The sequence below is a fragment of the Jaculus jaculus genome, chromosome 13 (genome assembly GCF_020740685.1).
Source record: "Jaculus jaculus isolate mJacJac1 chromosome 13, mJacJac1.mat.Y.cur, whole genome shotgun sequence".
NCBI lineage: Eukaryota > Metazoa > Chordata > Mammalia > Rodentia > Dipodidae > Jaculus > Jaculus jaculus.
Genome location: NC_059114.1, coordinates 65,193,404 through 65,205,607, shown reverse-complemented (window position 1 = coordinate 65,205,607; position 12,204 = coordinate 65,193,404). Strand labels below are relative to the sequence as shown.

At 37.4% G+C, this 12,204-nt stretch overlaps 1 protein-coding gene across 1 annotated transcript in view; it reads left to right on the top strand.

Annotated features, from left to right (window-relative positions):
* The window catches only part of Ghr (growth hormone receptor), a 272,896-nt gene that overhangs the window by 196,280 nt on the left and 64,412 nt on the right, over positions 1 to 12,204 (top strand). The window contains exon 3 of the mRNA XM_045132800.1: positions 10,499 to 10,564. Coding sequence (XP_044988735.1) covers positions 10,499 to 10,564 — 66 coding nt within the window. The remainder of the gene's footprint in view (positions 1 to 10,498; positions 10,565 to 12,204) is intronic.

The following is a 12,204-nucleotide window of genomic DNA, read 5'->3' as shown; positions in this document are numbered from 1 at the left end:
TATTTTCCAAACGTCTTTTAAACTATTTTTTAAATTTTTATTTACTTACTTTGGAGAGAGAGAGAAAGAGAGAGTGAGGAAGAGGCAGAGAACGAGAATGGGCACGCCAGGGTGTGTGGCCACTCCCAGACAAACTCCACATATGTGCACCACCTTGTGCATCGGGCTTATGTGCATCCTGGGGAATCGAACCTGTGTTCTTGGACTTCACAGGCAAGTGCCTTAACTGCTAAGCCATTTCTCCAGCCCTAAAATATTTTTAGTTAGCACACAGAGTTTAATGTATCATTCACTCTGGCATTTTCAAATACAATTTGTTTTAGCTGATCCTCCCCCCCCCCCTTCCTCTTCCCAAACTCCTGCCTCCCCATAACCTCATCCCTTCTGTTTACATGTCTCATGTGTCCTGTTGCCCTTCCCCTATCTCCCTTTCTAATCTTCTCTTCATAGTTGCTCTTGGTTATTATTCTAGCTTTACAGGTTTTACATACACAAAGATATTACAAACTAGTGTCCACAAACTTCTTCCATTTTATTAAACTATCCATGATTCTTTTCTAGCATTAGAAACTATTTGAAGTGGCCAGCATCCTTTCATGGCTCCTCCTTTCATTGGTTTAAATTCTCAGTCTTATGTCATGTGCTCCAGGGCAGAAGAGACCACTCCTCAATGGAGATGAAGGTAGAAGATGCTGTCCCTTCTCAAAAGCTCAGAGACTTATGTTCTGGTGACACAGGCTTCTGCAGAGCAGCTGAACGTCATGATGAGCATGTATTGTAATTCTGAAAATCAATGGGTGTGAATTCAGTATGATCCAATAAAGAAAGGAAATTCTAGTTTAAGTTTATAGCTGGATGTACAAGTGTCAAGGGGTTATCATAGCCAGGAGGGTGATTGCATTCTTAGAAACTGCCTGGTAATACCATGTGATATAGGACAGTAGGCCGGGCTCAGACAGTGGGTATCACACATCTTATCTAGTACCTCATGAACTGACTCCCAAAAGGTAGTTTATAACCAAAGCTTTACTAACCAGGCCCTATGGATGGACTTTTAAAATCATTCTGCTGATTCATCACATGCTTCAGAATGGGCCGTGGGGAGAGCAAGGCAAACTCTAGAAGTAGAACCTCCAAAGATGACTAACTAGATTTGTCTTGACCAAGGAAATAGGTCAAAGAGTTTCCTAAATGTATCTTGTCCTAAGAGTCAGCTGGCAGAGGGGAGCAGGAAGGGAATGGTAAACAGATTTCCTCGACCTTGCTAACGTATAAATACACGAGATCCCTAGGGATTCTGTAAATCTGGGTCAGGATCTGACATGCAGAGGTGAGGAAGGCCACAGAGATCCAGATAACGAAACCAATTTCGGAAACACTTGGGTGGAGTCAGAACAAAGTTCCAGTTCAAACTTGGGATCTAGCCTGTAATGACCAAATTTCCTCTCTGAGTTAAGTAACTTAGAAATCAGACTCCCCTTCACATGTCAAATGTAATATATAACAATACCAACTCCAAACTGTTATTGTGAGGGATAAATGGGAAAACCCATAAAATAAGTGTAATATGGTACCTAGTGCAATTTGATTATACTATAAATGAAGGATTTAAATAATGCATGCTTCTGTATTTAAACATTCCAATCACACCATCTCCTTCTGAGACAGCAAAATGATCTGAGGCATATCAGTGTGGCCAGTAATAAGCTTGATATTGAGCCTTTGTAAGGTCATCTTGCACAAAGATAAAGACTTCAAATGGAATATTCATTGGTGATGTAGATTGTAATGTGACTGAGAAAAGTAGAAAAGCATATGTGGATCTTGAAAGTTTTAGAGGTTGAGGTCTGAACAAGGAACAGGCTCTGATCAAGGATAAATGGATTTCCAAAAACCAGGAAAAATCCTCAATATACTTTAAAAATTCTAGGAAGAAAATTGATTTTTTAAGAACAAATTATGTTTGATTCTTCTTGAAGCCCACAATGAAAAATTTAAAGCATCAATAATTACTCTCCATCTGCCTCATTTATTTAATAAATTTACTATTCTACTAGGTACCATACCCTGTACTCATAGCAGCTTATAAAGATGAAAGCAATGATACCCACCCCAAGGAACTCATTATGTACCTTTGGGTATAGGCAAATAACTGATGGTAGCAAGGGATGGGTGAGCAGCTGGCTGGAAGGTAATTAAGCTGCTTTATGGAGAAAGTAAACCCTCCCTGAAGTTTTGAGATAAGCATTCCATAACAATGGTTACAGCACAATAGTTGCCATTGTTATAAACATAAGCTAATGATGATGACAATGGTTACTATCCAATGCTTATTTTAGGCCATTTGACATGCTGGACCTGCATTATCTCCTATTGTATAGAATGGTTGTCACATGCAATACAGAGTTTTACTGACCTGTGACTGTGCTATTTGGGGCTGGTCATAAATGTCATTTTTGCACAACTGGTGAATTGTGATACTTGCCAGAACACTAATTCTACTCTTTCTCTCTTAAATAATAGTGGAGCTGGAGAACTGGAAATGATTGCAGTTATTCTCAGACTGAATTGTTTACATAGATGGATTTTTCCTACTCTTACTTATATATAGATATGGTTACATATAATCTCAAGGAGGAGTAGCTAAGTGGTTGAAGTCTTGTCAGCATCCTGTCCTCATCAATGTAAATCTCTAAGCTCAGAAAGTCCATTGTAAACAAATGTCTGGTTCTCCATGTGAAAAAGGGCATACTAGTTCTCAAGATAGTGGCTTTGTAACGACTACAATAATAGAAAGAGAAGAAATATCAACCACTTACTAATCACTTACATTGTAGAAAATGATTTGTATATAGAACTGATTTAGCCTTTAGTTATACACAGCTATTTGAAGCTATTGCAGCTACCCGTTTTATAGGCAAACTAAAGTCCAGGTACATGTCCAAGTTGCAGAGTTGAGTACAAGGTGGTGCATAAGTAGGCAAGGTTACCTTGCAGTTAGTTCCACAGGATCCTAGTCTCTAGTAAGTCCAGCAGGAGATGCTATCTCTTAAAGCATAGCAAATTCATATTCTCCAGTGTTTGCTGAATCATCAATAAGTGTGGCAATGTGATGCTGATTTCATTTCCAACTGAACACACCCTGGTTCATGTACTCAATCAATTGCCAGTGGGTCACACCAACTTAGGCACAGGCTGTGTCTTACTGTAATGCCTTTATATGGTGGTTTCCTTGTCCTAACTGCCTTTTCCCTTCCGTGTCATACTTGTGATCCCTGCTTAGCACCTGTCTCCTAGAGACACTGTCTTGAAGAGGTTCTCTAAATGTATTAAGAGCCATTGCATAGCTTCTCTGATACTAAAGCACTCCTCCATTTGTAGACATTTGCCTAGAAGGCTACAGCCTCCTTGAGGCCAGGGTGTACAATGACTTCATTTTATAAGCCCTGTACTTAAATATCCATATAAACTTATTTATTGATCTGTTGAGATTAGTTAAGAAGTAGGATCCCTGCAGATCTTAACTGAGCCTGCTGATGGTGATGACTTCAATTATTTCAATTACTGTGGAGTTTAGTTCTGTTAATGGTCTTCCTCTGTTTGCCTTTCCATTGCTGGTCAAAAATTAATAGATGTTGCAGCTAATTGAAAGTGATGGCTGAGTGTGACACCTCCATTTGCTAAGATAACACATGGTGCCTAACATTGGTAACCAGCGTCCACTTGGCACTGGCACAAATTTGTGGTCTTCCATGAGAATGTTATTTGTTCTTTCATGTCTTGATTCATCACATATTATAGAGAGTGTTAGCTGGGTAAGGGTTTTACTTCAAGAAAATATCACAAAATGTACTACTATAAAGGGGAAAGCAGTAGATGTCTCTGCAAGAAAAGCAAACTCCTCATTTATGAAGTCAGGGAGTCCAGGGCTCAAGAGTGAATATCAACTCCCCAAACTGATAGCCATAAAATCTAAAATGGTATAATGACTGTTTAAAACATTGACTTACCAAGAAAGAACTCAAAGCATTATATTAGTCAATATTTTCCATGACAATGCCACAAATATTAAAATACTGTGTTAAATAGGACCATGACATTATTTATTGGGTCTTACATTATGGACAATAGACTCACTGGCTATTTTTTTCTTTTAGCAGTTTACTAACTGGAAGGAGCTCATGAAAATGTGCATTGATAAATTGAAAAGTGGCTGAGGACAGCAGCTCTAAAATTCAGAGAGATGAATGTGCTTCACCTCACTGCCAATTCCATCTTTATTTTCTTCCTCTTCTTATTTTATATGAGAGCCAGGTTTCTTGTCGTGTAACTTCTATTAAAGACCAAAACAAAATTATCAATACTCTGAGAGGATATAGAAAACACAATTTATCTACATTCACAACACAGAATACCACTGTGTCCTTTGGTCTCCAAAATGTATGTGGAGATATATTTGGCTGGTTCCAGTTGGGATTTCTGTAATACAACACAATCCACATGCTGCCTATTTATAGATACTGTCACATTCTACAGGTTAATTGCTCAGTCCCACAAACTGTCTGTATTCAAACAACAATCTCAAGAATCTCAAGTAATGGGCTATCAACTATCACCTATGTTAGGAAATGTCTAACAAATTGCCCAGATAAAAATTGCTATTTCCATAATCCCCTCATTAAATTTGATCAATTTGCTTCACTATATCACAGAATTCAGGGAAGTATTAATAAATATTTTGGTTCATTATCAAGGATGTTGCCAAGTACATTAATGAAGGAATATCTATGAGTAAGCTTTCTGCTATTGTAACAAGTACCTGGGATAATGTGCAAATAGCAAAGGTTAATTTTGACTGATAGTTTTGGAGGTTACTGTTCATGATTGGTTAGCCTCACTGCTTTTAAATCTGTGACAAGGCAACACATCATGACAGCACTATCTAAGAAAACCATGAGTATCTATCTCTTGGCTGGGAAGAAGGAGCTGAGGTTCCACTATCCTCTCCAGAGAAAACCCCAATGACAGGAAGCTCTTGAAGACCTAACAGCTCACCCTCATCGTTAAACTTTCTACTATCACCAAGTGCCATACCGAGGACCAAAGCTTTTACACCTGGACCTTTGGTGCATACACAGAGAACACAAGAAAGGACTGTGGAAGCTTCCTAGTTTTCTAAGCATTTTCAGCTATTGAGATAACTACACATTCCTTGAACTCAGTCCTTGAGGTGTTTATGAATTTTACATTACATAGACAAGACTGATGAAATCACTAGCCTTTGGTGATCAGCTTAATTATTAGCCCTCTCTTAATCCCAGAGGCTGAGGGTGAGTCTGAAAGGCTCCAATCCTCTATTCACATTTCAGATTTTCTGCCAGTTCCCATTCTGGAGTAGGAAACCCCAACTACAAGTCCACTCACTAGCCTACAAAGATTCATTACTTTGGCGATTCCAAAAATTTTAGAAGCTTGTATTTAAAGAAATAGCAGAAGAACAAATATATATTTCACAAATATCTGTTCTTTGACATTGAGGTAAAGCTTAGGAGTCATTGTGGGCTATGGTTGAGAGGTCACATGAAATGATCCAGTGAATCCTGGAGAAACACCAGACTCCACCAAGACCAGACTACAGTTTCACATGTTTATATTTAAAGTGTTTGCAAAGCAACACAGATAGGATAACAACTGTGTAACCGTTTCTTCACTTTTGCATTTTGCTTCCTGGGAATGCAACCTGCTACTAGTGTTAATGAAACTATAACTGCTTTTATAATAGGTGACTTATTGATAATTTTTCCATTAAAAACTTCCATGTCTTTCTTGTTCAGCTTTTTACTTTCCCCCACTCTTTCCTCATACCTAGACTTATTCATATTTATTTCTATTATTTCTAGAAGTAAACTCCTGTGTGTGTGTGTGTGTGTGTGTGTGTGTGTGTGTGTGTGTGTGATGTATATGGATGTGTGTGTCTTACCTGGAAGTGCCCCTATCTTTTTTGCTGTGTTTGAGGATCTGAACTCAGGTACTCACACTTTCAGGGCAAGCACTCTATTATCTGAGCTATCTCACTAGCCCCCCAAGAAAGATTTTTATTAATTGATACAGATTTATTTTACTACGTTTGCAAAGTACAAACATTATCTGCTTGCCAGTGAATAAATTATGAATTATACATTGAAGAAATAGTGGATTTCTAATGGTAAATTTCCATGAAAAAATAAAACAATGTATGATAATACAAATTTTCCCATGTTATGAATTAGGTAAAAGAAATGTATTCTTTTCACATTTAAGCAAACAGGATACATGGTGAAAACAATTTCGGTCCACACAAAACAATTTTATCAGAGTAGAGAATTCAAATGTAAACAAAGAAACATGCTTTTTCACATTTCATTGAAAAATACTAAATAAAGCAAATTGTGATATAATGGTAATATCCATATATTAATATTTCTTTTTATTAGTTATGGACATACTAAGTACGTAAATAGTACACATTTGTACCATCCTTTCCATTATCCCTACTCCCCTCCAAAAGGATCTTCCTCATTGGGGAAGCAAGTCACCCCCATGGGGATTATGGGTCATGCATTATGGGGCAGCCATCAGTTATGGAGAAAGGCAGTGCTTCTGTGCATAATGTCCCAAGTTGTGCCTCTAATAATCTTTCTGCCCCCTCTTCCACGGAATTTCCTAAGCCGTGTTGGGTGTGTTTTAAGTCTATTTCAGTGATGGGATCGTAGGAGCCTCTGGATCTTTGATTTAATAGGTGTTGAGGGTCCTCAGTGTCTGACTCCTTCACTCTTGTGCTAATATCAGGGTCACTGAAAAAGTAGCGCTGTTGCTCATTTCCCCAGTTTCTCTATGGTGTAGCTGGGGCCCTGATGAAGTAACAATGGGTCCTTTTCCTCCTCAGGTCCTGCTTCTGTCTTGAAAAGAAAAGCAGATTCTCCAATGGAGAACGAAGTCAGTACAGGTTAAAAGGAATAGCATTTATTAGTTTAGAGAGAATTTAATGGGTGTAGACACTCTTGTAGCCAAGATTAGTAGAAGCTTGATATTGGAAAGCAAACTCATTATCTGGATATGATTCTGACTTGTTTTCCAGTTCCAGATATAGGTTCCTTTCCACTGAGCATGTTTTTCAGCCAATACAAGAGTAGTTGGTTACCAACCATAGCTGTGTGCCACTGTTGCACTTGTGTGAACATCATGTGAGATTGTTTGCTTCTGAGTGGTTTAGACCTCAAATCGCTGTGACAGATGTTGTCCACTTTCCCCTGGTAGCTCATGTAGCTCCTTCTAGAACTATCTGGGGACTGGCTCTCTGCCAGATTCCAGCCAGGTCTCTCAGTGTTCTATAGTGGCAGCATATGGTGTCTTCAAAGCAGTAAGAGTCTTATCATTAACCTCTGGTGGGTAATTAAGTGCTCTGACAGAGGTCTGTCTTGTTTTGGAAAACCTTGTAGGTCTCTCTGATCAACAACTCTTTGTGAGTATTAACCACATCTTGGTACTTGGAGTTTCAGGCCAGTGTCAAGGGAAAAGAAAGAAAATTTTAAAAAGAAAGAAAGAAAGAGAGAGAGAGAAAGAAAGAAAAGCAGGAGAAATTTGTTAGGCTTAATCGCACCCTCTCCAGTGTCCATCAAATCAGGTGGTTTCCCTAAGGTCCTGTTGATGGCTCAACCTTTCAGTCTGTCTTCCAGGACATAGGATTCTATGGTACCAGTTCCATTTGGGTTCAGTTTTATGTTCCCCTTCTACACTTACCCTCCCCTCAAGCCCTACCCTTCCTATTGTCCAGGCCTCAAGATGCCTATTATGTATGCCAGCAACTTGGGCTGATCCAGGTTAGGAAGGACAGATGAGCAAGACCATATGATGATTGCCTTTCTGTGGCTGTGTGAGTTCACTGAGTATGATCTGTTCCAAGTTTGACCATTTTTCTACAAATTTTATTTTGTCTTTTTTTTTTTTTCTTATTGCTGAGTAGAATTCCACTGGGTAGAAATACCACATCTTGGGCTGGAGAAATAGCTTAGTAGTTAAGCGCTTGCCTGTGATGTCTAAGGACCCTGGTTCAAGGCTTGATTCCCCAGGGCCCACATTAGCTAGGTGCACAAGGGGGCACATGTGTCTGGAGTTCATTTCCAGTGGCATGAGGCCCTGGTGCACCCATTCTCTCTCTTTCTCACTCTCAAATAAATAAATATTAAAAAAAAAAAGAAATACCACATCTTGGTTATCCATTTGTCCAATGTGGAGCACATAGTTTGATTCCAGTTTTTAGCTATTATGAATTGAGTAGCTGTTAAGCAAATATCTGAATGGAGGCATGAAGCTTTTAGGGTAAATGCCCAGGAAGGGAATAACTGGGTCTCTTGGTAACTCTATAGGCAACATTTTTAGGAGTCTCCATATTGCTTTCCATAGAGGTTATACCAGCTTACATTCCCACCAACAGTGAATAAGGGTTCTTATTTCTCAATATCCTTGCCAAAATTTGTTTGAATTTTAATTTTTAATGTTTTGTATCCATACTGAGGTAAGATAAAATCTCATAGTTGTTTTAATTTGCATTTTTTGATGGTTATGGATGTTGAACATTTTTTTTAAGTGTGTGTGTTTGCCATTTGTATTTCTTCCTCTGAGAACTGCCTGTTCAGTTCTCTGTCCCACATTGTGAGTGGGTTGTTTGATTTTTTTTGTTGTTTAAGTTTCTGAGTTCTTTGTAGGTTCAAGGAATTAGGCCTCTGTCAGTTGTATAGCCAGCAAAAAAAAAAAAAAAGCTCCCATTCTGTGGATAATCTGTTGGCTCTGCTTATGGTATATTTGTCTGTGAAAAAAAATTTCAGCTTCATGAGACCCCAGTGATTGAGTGATTGTTTTAAGTTCTTGAGCTACTGGGGTTTTGTTCAGGAAGACTTTCCCCCAATTCCTATATTGTGGAGTGCCTATTTTCCTCCAAGTAGTAGCAAAGTTTCAGGTCTTATATTGATCTCAATCCATCTCATCTTTGATCCATTTGAACATGATTTTTGTGCATGGCGAGATGTGTGGGTCTGCTTTCATTTTTCTTCATATGGTTATCAGTTTGTCTGGCACCATTTGTTAAAGATGCTATCTTTTATCCAATCTACATTATTAAGACCTTTGTCAAAGATCAAGTAGCTGTAGTTATTTGAGCTAAAGTCTGGATCATCAATTCTGTTTCACTGGTCTATATTTCTGCTTTTATGCAAGTTCCATGATGTTGTTGTTACTATGGCTTTGTAATATAGCTTCAGATTGGGTATGGTGATACCCCCAGAGATGTTTCTTTTGCTGAGGATATGCTTGGATATCCAAAGCCTGCTATCCATTTAAATTTTGAGATCATTTATTTTCTATCTCCATGAAGAATGATGCTGGGATTTTTATTGGTATTGCATTAAATCTGTATATTGCTTTTGGTAGGATTGCCATTGCCATTTTCACAATGTTAATTTTGCCTGTCAAGGAGCATGGAAGGTCTTTCCATCTTCTCAAGTCCTCCTCAATTTTTTTGAGTGGTTTTATGTTTTCATTATATGTTATTACATATGTCTTTGTTAGTGTTATTCCAAGATATCTTTTGTTATTGTTGCTATTAAAAATGGGACAGTGTCACTAATTTCTTTCTCTATATCTTTATCTTTTAAATATAGAAAGGCTTTTGAGCATTGATTTTTATATCCTGCTACTTTGCTAAAGGAATTAATTGCCTTTAAGTATTTTGAGATGAAGACTCCCAGGTCACTGATGTCTAGGATCAAGTTGTCTGCAAATAGGGCTAACTGACTTCTTCCTTTCCAATTTGTATCTCTTTTATTTCTTTCTCCTGCCTTATTGCTTGGGCTAGAACTTCTAGTACTATGTTGAAGAGCAGGGGTGAGAGTGGGCACCCCTGTCTTATTCCTGGTCTCATTGAGAATTCCCTGAATCTTTCCCCTTTAAGTATCCTTTGGGATTTAGGTGCTTTATATGTAGCCTTTACTGTGTTGAGATATAAACTGTCCATGCCTATTCTCTCAAACATTTTGATCATGACGTGATGTTTTCTTTTGTCAAAGGCCTTCTCTGCATCTATTGAAATGATCAGGTGGTTTTGTGATTAAGCTTATTTATGTGGTGTATTACACTGACATATTTTCATATGTTGAACCATCTCAGCTTTCTTGGGTTAAAACCAACTTGATCAAGGTGGATAATGCTTTTGATGTGTTACTGAACTGAGTTTTCACATTCCTCATATTCACAAGCATCAGACCAGAGTAAATAAAAATCAGGTTTCCATTTCCTATGATTTTATAAGCTTGTTTACTGGATAAGCTGGATAAGTACAATTACCATTTTGAAAATAAGGGGTGATGTTTGTTGTTCAAGGGAGCAGGTCATCTGAATATGATACTACAATAGGGTCATTTTTTTTTCAGACATTACTAATAATTTTCTTCTCTCTGTGTTACAGTTATACCAGTTATCCTTGGAAAATCAACCCAGAGTATACAAAGAATTAGTCCAAGCCTGGAGACAAGTAAGAATTTCTGTCCTTTTACTAACTCTAGTGATGATTTCCATGTGTTAGTGTAATTCAAGCTTTATCCCTTCTCTGTTTTATTTGACATATTGGTAACAAAAAATGTAACAATTAAAATTTTATAGACAAACAATATTTTTACAAGATTTACCTCGTATTTTCTCTACAGGACTGTCTATTTTATTTATGCTTGAAAATTAATTTTTGCTAGGTTAATTGAGGGGAAAAAAAGAAATAATTTATTGGGATCAAGAATTTATTTTTTATTTTATGATATGGCATCTTTTAAAAATCCATTATTTGGGCTGAAGAGATGGCTTAAAGTTTAAGACACTTGCCTTTAAAGGACCCAGGTTCGATTCCCCAGGACCCACATAAGCTAGATGCCCAAGGAGGTGCACACATCTGGAGTTTGTTTGCAGTGGCTGGAAGCCCTGGTGTGCCCATTCTGTCTGTCTCTCTCTGTCTCTGTCTCTCTCTTTCTTTCTCTCTCTCTTTACCTGCCTATTTCTGTATATCTCTGTTTCAAATAAATAAATAAATAAATAATAAAATATTTACAAAAATTCCATTATTTAAATTAAAATTTCATTTCAATTAATTCAGTTAATTAAATTATAATTTAATCTATCTTCTACTCCAAAAATACTGTGTCCAAATAAGCTATCTCTTATCTTTAAGATATCATCACACATCTCCCTGTTGTCCTTTGACAATCTCATCTGCATGAAGACACTTAAATATTTGCTCATAGGGAACCATCTACAAATCCTGTAGGTAAAGTTTTAATGTCTTCCATGCTTCCATGGAACTTTCTCCATTGTCCCATGATAGTTCTACTTTCTCATATTTTAGTGTGCATAGAACTCACTAGGTTGTATGGGCTACATGAATTGATTACATTAAACTTGAAGTCAAAGATCAGTTTCATGCTATGTCTAAAACCTTATTTCACTTTAAATGTTCTGATCTCATAGAAGGTGGTTGTCTAATTAAATTCTAGAGAAAGATTATTTTTCACCAGGTGAAATATATGCTAGATTCCATCTCATGCAATAAAGAAAAAGGAAAAGGGGTGTAATTGAGTTTAAGCTATTGCTCTTGCTGTTGGTAATTCCAGTGTATTAAACCATGATTGTAATTTTATAACTAAACTGCAAAGTAAATTTTTAATGTGGCATTTAAACAACCTTTCCTTGTAGATGGCCAAAGGTGTGGACTGTATACAATTCATTGCAAATGTTATAAGTTTGTCATTTTTGCTATATCACAAACCTGTGACAACCCTCCTGCTTCAGAAGGATCAAGAAAGTTAATATGCTTCCTACGTAACATGAAACACTACTCTATTTTAAAAGATGAAGGAGTTACTCTTTAGTTGTTTGGATTACCCAGCAAGTCTTTCAATGTGTGATGTAATCTTTCCTGCTTTCTATAAGAAAATAAAGGCAAGCTGGGTGTGGTGGTACACACCTTTAATCCCAGCATTTGGAAGGCAGAGATAGGAGGATCACTGTGAATTTGAAGCCAGGCTGAGACTGCATAGTGACTTCCAGGTCAACCTAGGATAGGGTGGGACCTTGCCTTGAAAAACTAAAAAATGAAGAAAAAAAAAAAGAAAGAAAGAATTAAAGAAA